Raw genomic sequence first — 15,509 nt, 5'->3', positions numbered from 1 at the left:
TTTACTAAAATCTGTTTCAAATTATGTTTAAAGATAACATTTAATAACTACAGATTGGAGATATATATATATATATATATATATACACGATAACATTTATTTATACAACATTTCTGTCTGGTTCTTGAATCTGATTGGCTGATAGCCGTGATATATTTAAGTAATATCAGCACCCATACAGCCTCTTTACCCTTTGTGTATTACTCCGCCCACATACAGCCAGCAGAAAGCAGACACTACAGATCTAAAGTTTAAAAGATGCTTGCTCAACTGTTCAACTGTCAGCTTATGATTTGAATCCAACGCGTAAGAAAGTAGTTCCTCATACAAAATGGTTTTTGAAACTCTCCATGTTTGATTTTGTTTTTATATACACAATTATGCCGTCAAACTGTTGTATACACGCAATATCACACGAGTAGCAGTGCCATATGGCTGTATATCGGCACTGTTGGGGGCACTAAGGCACTCGGCCTGTGGCCTTGTGCCAACACACGCCTTTTATTTATTAAATCACCCACTAAGATAGGTTTTATTAATGTGTACACTTACTGTACCCTATCCCTAAACTATCTTTCACAGTAATGTAAAAAAAATAGTCATTTGTATGGTTGTTTCTAGAAAAGATATGGCTATGGCTGGAAGTGAAATAAATGAAGAGTTTAAATGCAAAAACCTCTAAAAGCCATTTGACATGTTCTTCTAAATCTAGCATTTTTCTCCAACTCTTGTGTGTTGGCTCGCTAATTTTACATTTATAGTGACGGATAAGTTCTTCTCTTTGCCTTTCAAGTGAAATAACTGAACATAAATATAGGAGGCTGAGAAAAACTCTCATTTCAGACGGCATATAGAGGCATCTGAACTCTTCAAATATTAATTATTGTTGTACAGTTTCTTTAAAAATGAAGCTATATTGATGTGAGCATCCGCAGCGGTATCTCATTTAGACTGTGACCATGTAATGCTGTGTAGATCCTGTAGATGTCGGTGTTTGTTAACAGTGCGTGTCTGTTTGTCCTTGTTTAAATGCAGTTCAGCTGAGTTTTGACCTGGCAAAGGTGTGTTCATGGGTATAACAAGTTTTTAAGGTACATAAAATAGTTGTGTAGCCTAATATATAATCATTTGAGGGTATCACTTTATTTTGATGCTCCCTTAAGTTAAATGCATTTTGTTGAATTTACAAAAATTTACAAAAAATTTAATTCTCATTAGATTATAAGCATATTGTTAGGTTGGGGTTAGGGTTAGTGTTCGTCGACATGTACTTGCAAAGTTTCTTATAGTCAGTTAAATCTGTTGAAGGAGCAGAACCAGCAGATGTTAAGCAGACAGTCTACTACTCAAATGAGAATTAATTGGCATGTAGATGCATTGCAACTTTTAGTCAGCATATGAATGTGGGCCACTTTAGGCAGTTATGCAGCACTGGTGGTCTTCCTTCGTCCCAGACAAAATGAAAGTGAGCCTGAAGTGGCCCACCTGTACAATGGCAAAGGTGGACAAAGATTCAAATTCATATATGGGTCATTTAAGGCAAAGATTTGGCAATTTTGGCAAAATGTAATCTGAAGGTGAGCCTAATGTGCGGTATAACCTCCACGGTTCAATACGTACTTGAGAATTGCGTTTTTCTCGGTTTTGCGTTTAAATAATTTATGTGCATTTTAAATCTCCCCGAATTGACTGTGTGTGCCTGTAAATCCATGAGCTGAGATGAGGAAACTCCTCCCCGCGACTAAATATCAAATCACTATGCTCTAAAGTTAGGGGGCGCTTGACCAACATTCCACACTTTAACATGGGAAGCGGCGGTGAAGTGAGGCTGAGGCAACAGTACGAAAAAGCGCCGACGTCTTCAAATCTGCGGTTTGAGGACATTTCGGTTTTGCCGGTAAGTATAATGCCAATAATAGAAAAACGGTGAACAAAAAATAAGTGTGTGCAAGCATTGCTTTACATGTATAACCAGGCCCAGATTGGCTAATCGGGAGGACCGGGAGAATTCCCGGTGGGCCAGTCTGTTTTTTGGCCGCAAGGGCCGGTTTCCCTAGCTCCAGAATCTGTTGCTCTCAGCAGTCACATTTTTTAATTTATTTATTTATTTACTTGACCACAGCCTTCTTATTCATTATTTTACCGCAGCTCTGCTCTTTTTATCTATTTTCTCGCAGCTTCGTGAGCAAGATGCAGCCTGCAGGTTAAAGAGCCAGATGAGTCACAAATCCATGTATAGGTTGTGTTCCAGTGGTTAGCATGTTAGGTTACGACGTCGCTGACACGGGTTCGATCCTCGTCAAAGTGATTTATTTTTTTCATATTTATTGTTAAGACATATAATACTGTTAGGGTTGTTGAACATTTGAAGTTCTAAAGCAGCTGTTTTCTCAAAAAAAGACGTGATAGTGTCATTAGAAACTGATTTGGAAATTAACCTTATTTTAATATAGTCAGTCGTGAACTGAGGTGGGCAGGTCTGAGGCTTGAAACTCCAGGGCTGAAAAGGAGTCCCACTCCGGCCCTGCATATAACCATGACTGCACATCTGCAGCGCATCACCCAGCAATACCACTGTCTGACGGCAGGAGAGCAGAGAAGGTAATAAAGTCCTCCAAACAGCAAAAATCCCTCGCTGAACCTTCCAGCAAACAAACCCAACTGGCTCCGAGAGACACATTAAATAAGAAAGGCAGTGCGCGTGTTTATTGCTGAAGATTTGCAGCCGTTTTCGGTGATTGGAGATGTGGGCTAGAGATCTGCGCGGGACTAAATTTTGAATCCCGGTCCCGCCCGCACCCGCCAGGTTTTAGCCCGAACCCGACCGCTCCCGCTTATATTAAGCACTTGACGTCCCGCTGCCCGACCCGCCCCGTTTTCTATCCGCCGCGCCCGATCCCGCTAAAGAACGGGGGGAGAACAAAACCAAAAATCACCCAGTTATACAGTCCAGACAGCCTATAACAAGCTGTCTGTATAAACACACACACGCACAGCACCAAGCACACACACAGACAAAGCTTTCTCTCACTCATTCGCACGCGCCCTCTAACACACACTCATAAGCACCAAGCACAAACACAGGCAAAGCTCTCTATCTCTCATTTGCACGCGCGCAAACACACACACACACACACACACACACACACACACACACACACACACATATACATATATCTCTCATTCGCGCGTACACATATATCTCTCATTCGCGCGCGCGCATACATACACACACACACTGCAACAAACAAGCTAAACACAGCATCGCGCTATTTCATTTACACACATACATACGTGTGCTCACTCAGGAGTCAGGAGCGATATTGCTAGACAGCCCGTTCCCGTCCCAAATTAAACCCGTTACCGACCGCTCCTGTGATTTATTTGGAAATTTATACCCGTGCCGTAGAAATCTGGTCAGGTCCCGCAGCGCCCGCGGGAATGCAGACCTCTAATGTGGGCTTTTGTCATCTTATAAAAGCACTCGATCCGCGTTACAGACTACAGTCTGGCATTTTTCCAGCAGCGAGATAATGAAGATGGTTTATTTATGTTTACTGAAGTACAAATATGTTTATTTCTAATGGCCAATTCAGCTTTATTAGCTTCACATGTGTGTTTATTTACAAAGGGCAGGATTTTATGTGTTCCTCAGTTTGTACATGGGCTACCAGCAGCTGTCAGATTTCACTGTTCATGTTTTTATATACAATACACTAGAAACCAGTGTACTTTTCTGGGCTTTTAAGTAAAACAAAATGAGTATTGCAATAAATCATTTTTATTTTTTTCTCCTTAACCCCTTACTGTTCCTACTGTCTATAGAATAAATAGATAAACACGTGTCAAGCCATGAGAACCGAACTGAAAACCAAGAAGTGTGTATTGAACCGTGGGCTAACTGTATTGTTGCATCCCTAATATGCAGCATCCTTCATTAATCTCTCAGGTAAGGCGAGATCTTCTCTCAGGTACTCATACCCTTAGAGGGAAAATGTGCTTTATAAAGCTTGATGCATCAGATTCAGTACTCTGTATCGGTCGATCAATCGGTACTTCGTATCGGCTGCAAAAATCCTGATCAGAGCCTCCAAAATATTTACACAAGTAAGTAAATACGCTCACTGAGGGACTGTATAAATCTTCAAGCATTCCATGTGGGGCTAGTTATAATATTAATAATAATTAGGGCTGAACAGTATACTATATGAGCATCAACATCTCAATGTATGCATCCATAACAGTCACATTGCAGGATTAGTTCATTCATTCATTTTCTTTTCGGCTTAGCCCCTTTATAAATCAGGGGTCACCACAGCAGAATGAACCGCCAACTAATCCAGCACATGTTTTACGCAGCGGATGCCCTTCCTGCCGCAACCCATCACTATTAAACATTCATACCCTCTCATTTACACTCATACACTACGGACAATTTTACTTACCCAATTCACCTGTACCGCATGTCTTTGGACTTGTGAGGGAAACCGGAGCGCCCGGAGGAAACCTATGCAAACGCGGGGAGAACATGCAAACTCCACACAGAAATGCCAACTGACCCAGCAGAGGCTCGAACCAGCGACCTTCTTACTTTGAGGTGACAGCTAGTTTATTCAATAAAGATTAAAGGATAAAGACATTATTAGAAATGAATGTATACAATGGTGACCCTCGTGTTACTTTATGTTTGATTGTTCAATTTCTATAAGTAAATACTGGAGGACTCCTCAGAAAAAAAAAAGTAAAGGACTGTATATTGAAGTTTTGTTGCTTTGTCATGTTTATATATGCTTGTAATTTATTATCTTTTATGCAGATGCAGTGCATAGAAAAAAACTTGATCATCCCAGTCGATCTAAATCAATGCAGTATTTCCAAAAAGAGCTGTTCAAATCATCTGATAAGAGCTTAATTCTTATTGCAATATACTTTATATATCGCAGCAAAACAAAACATCGCAATGGCAGACTTTTCCAATATCGTGCAGCCCTAATAATAATAATAATAATAATAATAATAATATCAGCCTCCAAATGGAGAGTTATTGGTATCAACCAAAAATTCCATATCAGTGCATCCCCAACTGTTTGGCAGCAAATACAGTCAGACAGATATAAAGACGTTCAATCAGTGCTTGAATGGATGAGAAAATAAGATAAACACACAAGTGTGTTATTGTCCCACAGAGACGCATCTAACATGAGCAGCCCAGGCTTTAACCAGTTCCTCTGCTGTCTCCTGCTGTTTTTCTGACAGCATTATCACTGAGGCAGAGATAAGTTGTCTGGGGAATCGGTGTGGCGCCGCCGGTCAGACGGGGTTTGTATTGGCAGCACCGCAGCCTTCTGGGAAGCGTCTTTCTCTTCACACTCGAATCCCCTAAACCTGTGTGCTCCCTCACTAGGATCTAGGGCAGGGGTTCTCACTGGGCATGGGACGATAACCGGTTTCAAGGTTTACTGTGGTTTCCTTCACTGTCAGAAAAAAGGGTACGGTTGGGGTACATTTGTGAACACTTGGGGTACAAATGGTGAAGTTGTACCCTCAATGGTTCAAAGTAGCACCCTAAGATACTTATATGTACCATTTAAGGGTAAAAAAGGTACAAATATGTTCCCAACTGGCAAAGGGTCCATGTTTGGGCCATTTAAGGCCCAAAGAAAGGTACAATCACTTGTGTGAAAAAGGAGCAAGTCAACGTGTATGAAATGGTCCTTAATTTATGTCATGAGTTGTTGGTTATTTGAAAGAAATGCACACAAAAAAACTGTACATTATAAATTAAATTATTTAATTATATAAAACATGGCCTTATAAATATTATAAATTAGTATTTTTGATTTAAGAAAATGTTAACATAAATCCCCCTAAATGTAAAGTGAAATGGCTAATTATACACAGACCTTTCTTTGATTATCAGATTTAATAAACTACTAGAATGGACATACAACTATAAAGTAGATGAATACAATAGGAATTAAAGGTAACCAGCTTGGTAAACAAAGACAGAGTGCAACCTTGTAGCATTAATAAATAAATTAATAAAACAATTTTAAAACGTAACAGAATAATACTGCCAAAATAATACAGCTGAGAACAAATAATAGATTTAAAAGACCAAAAACTGGCCGTTAGATATACACAAAATGTATTAAATATCGTGTTTTAACTACAAGAGGGAGATTGAATCCAGCGGCAGATGCGAGATTGACTGGCCGAAGTAAAAGGTGCTGTCGGCGGGGGAGAGAATCATAAAGCTCCCGCTGACAGAGTCCGCTTTCACTGAAGCACATTGTCAAAGAAGCGCTGTCTTTTTAAATAAACTGCCGATTCGAGTTTAAAACAACTACATTCTCGCCTGAAATACTCTTAAAACTACATTTTGTGAAACATTAGATGATATTTTTTTAAACTTGCGGGTCTGCACAGCGGGGTATTGTCCATTGACTTTCACTTAGCATTAGCAGCCAGCAAATTAGAATTCGTGTTGTCCAATAGGATTTTTGCCCGCGCCGTGCATTCATAATGCCAGCTGATTACGTGCGACGGTTAATCTCCAGCTGTTGCACTGTTGTTCTGACGCTCTTCTCGGCGTCGATGGAGGATGGACCTGAAGGACGCAAAGAAGCTGGAATACGCTCGTGAAGACGAAGCACAGACATTTGCAGGTAAGTTTAATGTTAAATAACGTATTGTAAATATCCGTTGGGTCATATTCAATTCATATTTGACGTTACTTTGCCTTGTGTATGTAGTTAAGATTAACGTTACCGTCGAGTTACCTGCCGCGTGAGGGGACCCTTTTGTATTTTAAGGTTGACCAGAAATTAAAATATGATTTTTTACATAACCTGGCCATGAGACAGAGCTCGAGACACTGGCAAAACAGCGGTGAAACGTCCAAAGAAACAGTTCAAACACATTTAAGTTAGTTTTGTTTGGATAATGTGGTTAAGTCTTTATTGCATACGTTATTTATAAACTCAAAATTTCCTTAAAGTGTTGGGAAGCTAACATTCATGCTAACGTTCATGTTTATTTCGGAAAGGAGTGAAGTGAATGCCTTCATGTCTGAAACAAAATAACTTTAACGTTAGTTTATGCATATCTCGACCCACGTTCATTTATAGCAGTTGTATTTTGCAACGGTACATATTTAATTAACGTTATAAATGCATGTCCAAGAGAGTCATAATCATCTGTCGTGTCAGATCGAGGTGCGGGTCATTTATCAAACCTTTAAGTTGCTAATTTAAAGCTTTTTTTTTTTTTTTTTTGCTGTTAACCTCAAGTTCACACCGATCATAATTCTTTTTCTTTCAGAAAATGAAGTGGACGAGGAAGCAGTAGAGTGTAATAACGTAAGTATTTTGTATTTCATCTGTTTGTTAATAATATATATATATATATATATATATATATATATATATATTATGTATGTGTGTGTGTGTATACTTTTTTCCCAGGAATTCATTGTGCAGTCTTAAATTTAATCTCCCTTTTTCTATGAAACTGTTTGGTGAAGTGTTAAAGTTATATTTGAATTTTTATGATTGTCATTATTTTGCACTTATATTTGATCCAATAGGTGATTGCTGCAATTGGTGAGGATGCATCATCTTTTGAGAGTAATGCGAATGTCCTGCGTATCCAGTGAAATAAGGTGTGTGACCCTTTATTAAAAACACCCTTGTCAGTGAGATCACATTTTAAATCAGTTCTCAGTTTAAATGAAAAGTTTAATGTCAGTAATAGCCAAAGTGTAGGATCTAATGACTATTATAAATGTTATGACTATTGTAAAAATATTTTAATTTTCAAGCTTTGTGGTGAACATATGTGCATTCAAGCTTACAACTATTTGTACAATGATAACTAAAGGGAAATGGCAACAAAGAATATTAGATAATGTTTTTAGTTAAAGTGAATCACTAATTTCCTTTTTATTTATTATAGTCATGGTGAACCTGACTGAATGCATTCATCTACCATCTTCAACCAAGTCAGAGCTTCAAGGACAGCTTGTGCTAAAGGTGCCTGAGCTTGATTAAGAAAAAAAGCATCTCCACTGGCCAAAGTCTACAAAAAAGCAAGAGAATAGAAGTTTGCAGATGATCTAACAGGTATTAACATAAAACTTACGTAATAATAATTTTGCTAGATCAAACCCTTTTTTCTTGGATGTGATCATTAAGTGCCTTTTCAAGCTGCATTTAGCAAGTTCATACTCATGGGCCTTATATACAAACCCTTTATATACAGAACATTCCTTAATGTTTTTCTTTAAAAAATGTAATTCATAAAAATACATCAAAATCTTTTATTCAGCATTTGCTAAACATTCCAATAATTTTTTCTTTATTTTAAAAACAGGTCTTTTATATTATTAAATTATTTAAGAGTACTTCATTATTTGTCTTTATTTTATTTTAGGGTGTCACAGTGGCGCAGTGGGTAGCATGATCGCCTCACATCAAGAAGGTTGCTGGTTTGAGACTCGGCTGGGTCAGTTGGCATTTCTGTGTGGAGTTTGCATGTTGTCCCCATGTTGGCGTGGGTTTCCTCCGGGTGCTCCGGTTTCCTCGACAAGTCCAAAGACATGCAGTACAGATGAATTGGGTAAGCTAATTTGGCCATAGTGTGTGAATAAGTGTGTATGGGTGTTTTCCAGTGATGGGTTGCAGCTAGAAGGGCATCCACTGTGTAAAACGCATGCTGGATATGTTGGCGGTTCATTCCGCTGTGGCGATCCCAGATTAATAAAGGGACTAAGCCGAAAATAAAATAAATGGATGGATGATTTTATTTTGCAATAGATTCAGACTTTCGTGCAGCTCTAATTCTGCTCCCCCATATTCTTAAAGAGGAAGATGATTGCTTACAGTAATTACACTGGGAGAGGTTTGGGTACTGTTGGTTAAACACTTTGTAATACTCTGATAGATGTTATGCAGTTCTGACAGATTTTACATTGTTTATTGATGTCCTTTACTTTTTCTTTTCACAGTGGGATGATGATGATGCTCCATACCCAACTTTACAGATGGCTGAAAGTCCGTTTTAAAGGCATTATTACATCCTTCGCTGTTCACTGTGTTTTCAACTTGGCTTATCCATTCTACATAAAGAATGCAAAGGATGAACATCAGCAACTCCCCAAGATGGAACAACAAGTTAAATTTGAACATCAGCAACGGTGTGAAGATGGAGATCCAAAATTACAAGAAAAATCAGTGCAGCTGTCCGAGAGAACTTGTATTGCTGGGTCTGCATCAAACAGCAATGCTTGGATCTTTGCATTTACTTTGGTGCATGCGTTTCGAGTCTGTGCATCAGTAATTTAAGACTAGCAGCTATAGACATTTCAATAACATTGCCCAAATCATCTGAGAAGCACAAGATGAAACAATGCTAAGAATTTTCTCCGCCCAACATCCTTGATGAGATTGACACATTCAGGTGTTCAAATTGAACTGTTATCGTGTGCATGTGAGACCGCTAATGGAGAAGAAATAACACTTTCTTAATGAAATAATGATTTTTTTCTTTCTTAATGATTCATATTTCCATGCAAATACAGTAAGAGTTTGACTTTGAATGGGGTGTTATAAACCAAGACAGACGGACTTTCAGGCTCTTGAAACATACTCTGCTGATAAACTGTTTAAGAATGTTTAGAAATTTCAAATCAAATGTGTAAAACTTTGATCAAAAGTGTTTTTGAGATCTAAAATGATTAAGGGTATACTTTAAGTGACATGTTTCAATGTACTGTATGGAAAAAGATTGCTTTGAGATTTTTGATGCTTTTAGAAAATGTAGAATGCAGTGCACTAGCAAAAATGTACTTTATTAGGTCTACTGTTGTTTTAGAAAAATTACTTTGTTACATTGGTAAAAATGCTCAGTGAAATGGGATGCACTGATGTAAAAAAAATAATATTAAGTTTTTTTGCTGTTTCATAAAATGTTTTAAAATGTTTAAGCAGCTATTTTTTAAGTTTATGCATCTGGTATGACTTTGTGATAGTGTGAACTTTCATCTTCTAAAAAGGTGACAATGTAATTGTTTTGAATCTTTCAATGTGTGTTTGTGATAAAATGTTACATTTTAATGTCTTTTAAAATGATGTAATGTTTAAACATTCATCCTGTAAAAATGTTGATATTTAATATGTTTAATAAATGTGATAAATGAAATTTATTGTGTATGGAGTACAAATCTGAAATAAAAGGGTACAAAATTCATCCCTATGGAGGAGAAATTGTACCTTTTTTAAAGGTACATTATTGTACCATAGCCCAAGTAAGGTACAAATTAGTCAGCAGAGGTACATATTTGACCCATGAAGGTACATACTGCTAGGGTACAAATATGTACCCATGTGAAAGGGTACAACAGGTGTACCCTTGAGGGTACTGCCCCAGTGACAAGCCATTGTACCCCAAAAGGTACAAATTTTGCACATTTTTTCTGACAGTGTTGGATAAAAATTTTTAAAGTTATTTTGAATGTCTGGGTAAAAAAAACAACTTTTTTCTCCATTTAAACACAATATATTTCAATTTAAGAAACATTTATAATATTTTGGAACATGTCAGGCTGCATAATTCAGTTAAATCATTGACTTCTGTCTTCATTAGTTTCAGGCAGACAGATTTCTTTACTGCCTAAAATGTAATCTTTGGAGATCTTTCTTTTCTGTGGATCTAAAGTAAAGCCACTGCACTGTTGCAAATGAAATAGTTGAAGAAACACTTTTAAAAAAACAAACGTATACCGGAGGAAGGCATCACGGTGGCGCAGCGGGTAGCATGATCACCTCACTGCATTTAGGTCACTGGTTTGAGCCTCCGCTGGCTCAGTTGGCATTTCTGTGTGGAGTCTGCATGTTCTCTCCATGTTGGTGGGGGTTTCTTCCGGGCGCTCCAGTTTCCCCAAAAAGTCCAGAGACATGCGGTACAGGTGAATTGGGTAGGCTAAAAATTGTCTGTAGTGTATGTGTGGGAATGAGTGTGTGGGTGTTTCCCAGGGATGGGTTGCTGCTGGAAGGGCATCCGCTGTGTGAAATGTGCTAGATAAGTTGGTAGTTCATTCCGCTGATGTTGCGATCCCTGATTAATAAAGGGACTAAGCCGAAAAGAAAATGAATGAATATAATTTATATCTGTATTGTATGCCACCTTTCTCCAAAACTTTCACATTGCAGAAAAAAGAACTACAGCGCAAGAAATGCTTTTCTTACTTAAGAGTTTTTTGTATTGTTTCAAGTGCAAATATCTAAAAACTCTTTAAACAAGAAGCATATTTTAGACAAGTGCAACATATCGTCTTGTTTTTAAAAATAATGTAAAAGTGATTTATTTCTTTAAGCAAGCAAATTAGTCTGCCAGTGGGGTTAGCAAAGTAGTTTTGTTTTTCATTGTGACATAAGATTATTGCAGTACATGCATTCATTCATTCATTAATTCATTTATTCATTCATTCATTTTCTTTTCAGCCTAGTCCCTTTATTAATCTGGGGTCGCCACAGCGGAATTACCCGTTAACTTATCCAGCATATGTTTTACGCAATGGATGCCCTTCCAGCCGCAACCCATCTCTGGGAAACACCCATACACACTCACTTGCACACATACATATACTATGGACAATTTAGCCTACCCAATTAACCTGTACCACATGTGTTTGGACTGGGGGGGAAACCGGAGAACCCGGAGGAAACCCACACGAACACAGGGAGAACATGCAAACTCCACACAGAAACATCAACTGATCCAGCCAAAGGCTCAAACCAGCAACCTTCTTGCTGTGAGGCGACAGCACTACCTACTGCGCCACCACATCACCCATTCATTATTTTAGACTGATTGAAATCATTTTGTAGAGGAGGGCATCTGCATAAAATAAAATAAATAATTAGAAATGTTGATGAATACAGTAGAGCAGACTGAAAAAAATGCTGTTCTTTGAGTAAATTCTTAAATCAAAAACTGCTCAAAGTCACCCGTTCTCTGTCTGTCCGTTTCCATTTCCTTCTCTTACTTTTCTTCCCTATCCCATTTTTCCTGCACTAAAATAACACATGCTGTCATCCTGAAACATCCTGAAGGATTTGTCTGTCAGATCCGAAAGTGTGGCCTGCTAAAGATGTACTGTTGAAGTATTGTCCCAGATGTTTTTTTTATAAAACTTTTTTTTTGCATTTATATGTTCTCGTACATTATTAATAATTATCACTCCAAAATGATCAATTTCATTCATTCATTCATTCATTCATTCATTCATTTTCTTTTTTGGCTTAGTCCCTTTGATGATATGGGGTCGCCACAGCGGAATGAACTGCCAACTTTTCAAGTATATGTTATATACAGCAGATGCCCTTCCACCTGCAACCCATGGCTGGGAAACACCCATACACTTCCATCCACATTCATCCACTACGGACAATTTAGTTTAACCAATACAGAGAAATTGAATTCTATTTAAAGGTCCCATGAAAATAAAGTTATCATCAGTGTTGTTAGTTTTTAGGATATCTATGATCTCGTGCACACCAAAACAGTGACAAAATTCACGTTTAGAAGATATAAGCCTGATATAAACATGTAAAGGTTGCAGTTTGTCACTTTCTCCTAAATGAATCAACGTTTTATTCACGTCACCTCTTCAGTTTCTCATCAAATCTTCTGACCAATCAAATGCTCCCTAGTATCTGACATGCCCCGCCCCCTTCAAGACTCTTTTCATTTGGTGCGCTTGAGCTCAACCACTCTCACTGGCAGAGCACTGATAAAACAAAAGCCTATTGGCTGTTTTTTTTTAAAGGGGAGGAGCTACATGGTCCACCCTCTCTTCGTGTTTCAGTTGAGATTACATCAAACATCCAATAAAAACAACCCAGGCTCATTCTGTAAATGTGTCTCTATATATGTTTCTGGAGGCCGCGAAATACATCCCGAGTACGTATTTTTGCAGTTTTTGTTTTTGCGAATCCATGCGAGGCTGCTGTGTATGTTTTTTTCATATCTTAAATTTCTCTTGCGAGTGCGATTCACGCCTGCTGTTCTCGCATAAACGCATCAGAGGCCACTGTTGACTGACTGTTTGACTTACTGACTGACTGACCGACCAATCGACTGACCCACCCTCCCCCTTGCCTGTTGTTCTCGCATAAACCCACCAGAGGCCGTTGTTGACAGACTGACCGACCAACCAATCGACTTAGCCACCCTCCCCCTTCCCTAACCCCAACCAATTTTATCAATTGACCCGCCCACCCACTTCCCTAAACCCAGCCAACGATTTTTTTAAAGCAATTCAGAAAAAGAAAAGCACACGTCTGATTTTTACCATGTTTTTAGATTTTACCTTGTTCTCACCCTGTTATTTACTTGTTTATTTTATTTTTTAGATACTGTTTTTGTTTTACCTGCTTTCTGGAACCGTTCTTTACCAGCGTCGTGGTCAACTCCTCTCTGCATCTCAAGTCCGCCGACGTACGTGACGAACTAACTGGACAAACTGGTTGCAGCGGGAACGTCGTCAACACGTAGGTAAGCAGTCAGCTGGTAAGTGCGAAAAGGAACGGCATCATACCACCCCCTAGTGCTCGCTTAAAAAATAAAATGCAGCCATACGTGCTTCTGGCTACATATTTTGCGGTCTCCAGAAACGTACATAGGACTATGTTTTCAGAATGAGCCTGTGTTGAATAAAAATGCATATTTCAAATCACTTCACGAGACCTTTAATATTCTCTATTTAATATTCGGGACCTTTAATATTCTCTACTCCAATTATTTAACTAATAAATACATATAAATACACTCTAAGAAATGCTGGGTTATTGAAACCCAAATTGGGTAAAATATGGACTTAGCTAAACATTGAGGTAAATTTTATACATCACTACATATTATTTGCACAGTAAATTGGGTAAACGGTCATAAATATATGTAAATAAGTATGACTAAAACATACAAGTTAAAAGTTTTTATAATGTGTTTACTTAAGTTTTTCAAATCTTGACTATTATTTTCTAGACCGCCCACATAGCAAAATTTCTCTGGCCCAGATCTGGCCCACACAATCAGGTTTTGCTTGGCCCACATGCCGCAGTGAATTACGGTACATGACTGGACCAAATCTGGCTTCCAGAAAAGGGCCAAACATGGACCATATCTGGGCCAAGTCTCAGCCAAGTTAATAACTCATAACTGGGTCAGATAGGTTGGTGTGTCACGATTGCAATGAAATTGATAACCCCATAAAGCAGGGGTCACCAAACTTGTTCCTTGAGGGCCGGTGTCCTTCAGATTTTTGCTTCAACCCTAATCAAACACAGCTGAACAAGCTAATCAAGGTCTTATAGGTACTGTATACTTGAAACACCCAGGGAGGTGTGTTTAGGCAAGTTGGAGCTAAACCCTGCAGGGACACCGGACCTCCAGGACCGAGATTGGTGACCCCTGCCATAAAGCATTGCGCTTTAGGCACACTATGGGCACGCTTTTTCTCAAAGTGACCTGATTGTTAGAATTTTTTTCTTTACTAAAAACCTATTTGAATGTATTTTTAATGTGGGTCATGTCTGGCCAAACTCACGCGGCCCACATATCAATTTTTAAAATCTGGGCAAAATCTTGTGTGCCGCCTTAAAGACAATGCCACCCCTGCCAAACCCGGGCCATGTTTGGCCCACATGCTGTATGCCAGTGCCGGATGAATGACAGCTTTATGCCAAATCTGGGCCAGAATTCTTTGCTACTATCTAGACTGTTCCCTTAGTCTTTCTCTATTACATTTCCCTTGATGTTGACATGCAGTTCAACTTCCTACTTATTTTATTTGTTATTTTTCTATATGAATTAAAAGCCTTTGTGGAGTTTGCATGTTCTCCTTGTATTGGCGTGGGTTTCCTCTGGGTGCTCCAGTTTCCCCCACAGTCCAAACACATGCGCTATAGGGGAATTAATGAACTAAACTGGCCGTAGTGTATGAGTGTGTATGGGTGTTTTCTAGTGATGGGTTGCAGCTGGAAGGGCATCCGCTGTGTAAAACATGTGCTGAATAAGTTGGCTGTTCATTCCTCTGTGGTGACCCCTGATTAATAAAGAGACTAAGCCGAAAAGAAATGAATAAATGAACAGCAAAAAACTTTTGGGGGAAAACTTAGTTGTTATATGTTCAATCTACTTGAATTGTAAGTTAATTCAAGCGATTTGTGTTGGGACAACTTAAAGGAATCGTGTGGAACCCAGCATTTTTTATTAATCTATTAATAATTAAATTCATAAATTTGATCTGTGCAGAGTTTGGTTATAAATGTTTAATGCAATATCTGATACTGCGAGTAGATTCAAGCATTTAAGTCTTTCTTTTTGAGATCTTGATGAGCATCTCTGCGTGAGATATCAGAGTTTTGCAGCTCGTCACCTTGAGACGGTTTTGATAGCGTGTTTTACGAGCGTCATCGAAGGTTTAGCTTTGACTAGAATCAGAGATA

At 38.5% G+C, this 15,509-nt stretch overlaps 1 protein-coding gene and 1 long non-coding RNA gene across 9 annotated transcripts in view; both read left to right on the top strand.

Annotated features, from left to right (window-relative positions):
* The window catches only part of LOC147832365 (uncharacterized), a 73,625-nt gene that overhangs the window by 437 nt on the left and 57,679 nt on the right, over positions 1 to 15,509 (top strand). For 2 of the 8 annotated variants that reach the window (XR_015518984.1, XR_015518981.1), the window contains exons 2-3: positions 1,770 to 1,897; positions 13,416 to 13,557. The exons of 2 other annotated variants lie outside the window; for them this stretch is intronic. Coding sequence is in view for 1 of the 6 variants with exons in the window: in XM_087298999.1 (XP_087155125.1) it covers positions 1,805 to 1,897 (93 nt within the window). In the remaining 5 variants the exon portion in view is untranslated. Of the gene's footprint in view, positions 1 to 1,769; positions 1,898 to 13,415; positions 13,558 to 15,509 lie in introns of those variants that run through there. 4 more of the 8 variants (XR_015518985.1, XR_015518980.1, XR_015518983.1 and 1 more) reach the window with 2 other exon arrangements.
* On the top strand, positions 6,552 to 10,200 carry LOC101885535 (uncharacterized). Its single transcript, XR_015519002.1, has 6 exons — positions 6,552 to 6,668; positions 7,324 to 7,361; positions 7,589 to 7,663; positions 7,957 to 8,123; positions 8,434 to 8,619; positions 9,008 to 10,200. It is a non-coding gene; the product is annotated as an uncharacterized LOC101885535 (long non-coding RNA).

The sequence above is a fragment of the Danio rerio genome, chromosome 20 (genome assembly GCF_052040795.2).
Source record: "Danio rerio strain M-AB ecotype USA chromosome 20, GRCz13ab, whole genome shotgun sequence".
NCBI classification, from domain to species: domain Eukaryota; kingdom Metazoa; phylum Chordata; class Actinopteri; order Cypriniformes; family Danionidae; genus Danio; species Danio rerio.
Note: the sequence above shows the minus strand (reverse complement) of the source record. Positions and strands in the feature narration are given on the sequence as shown.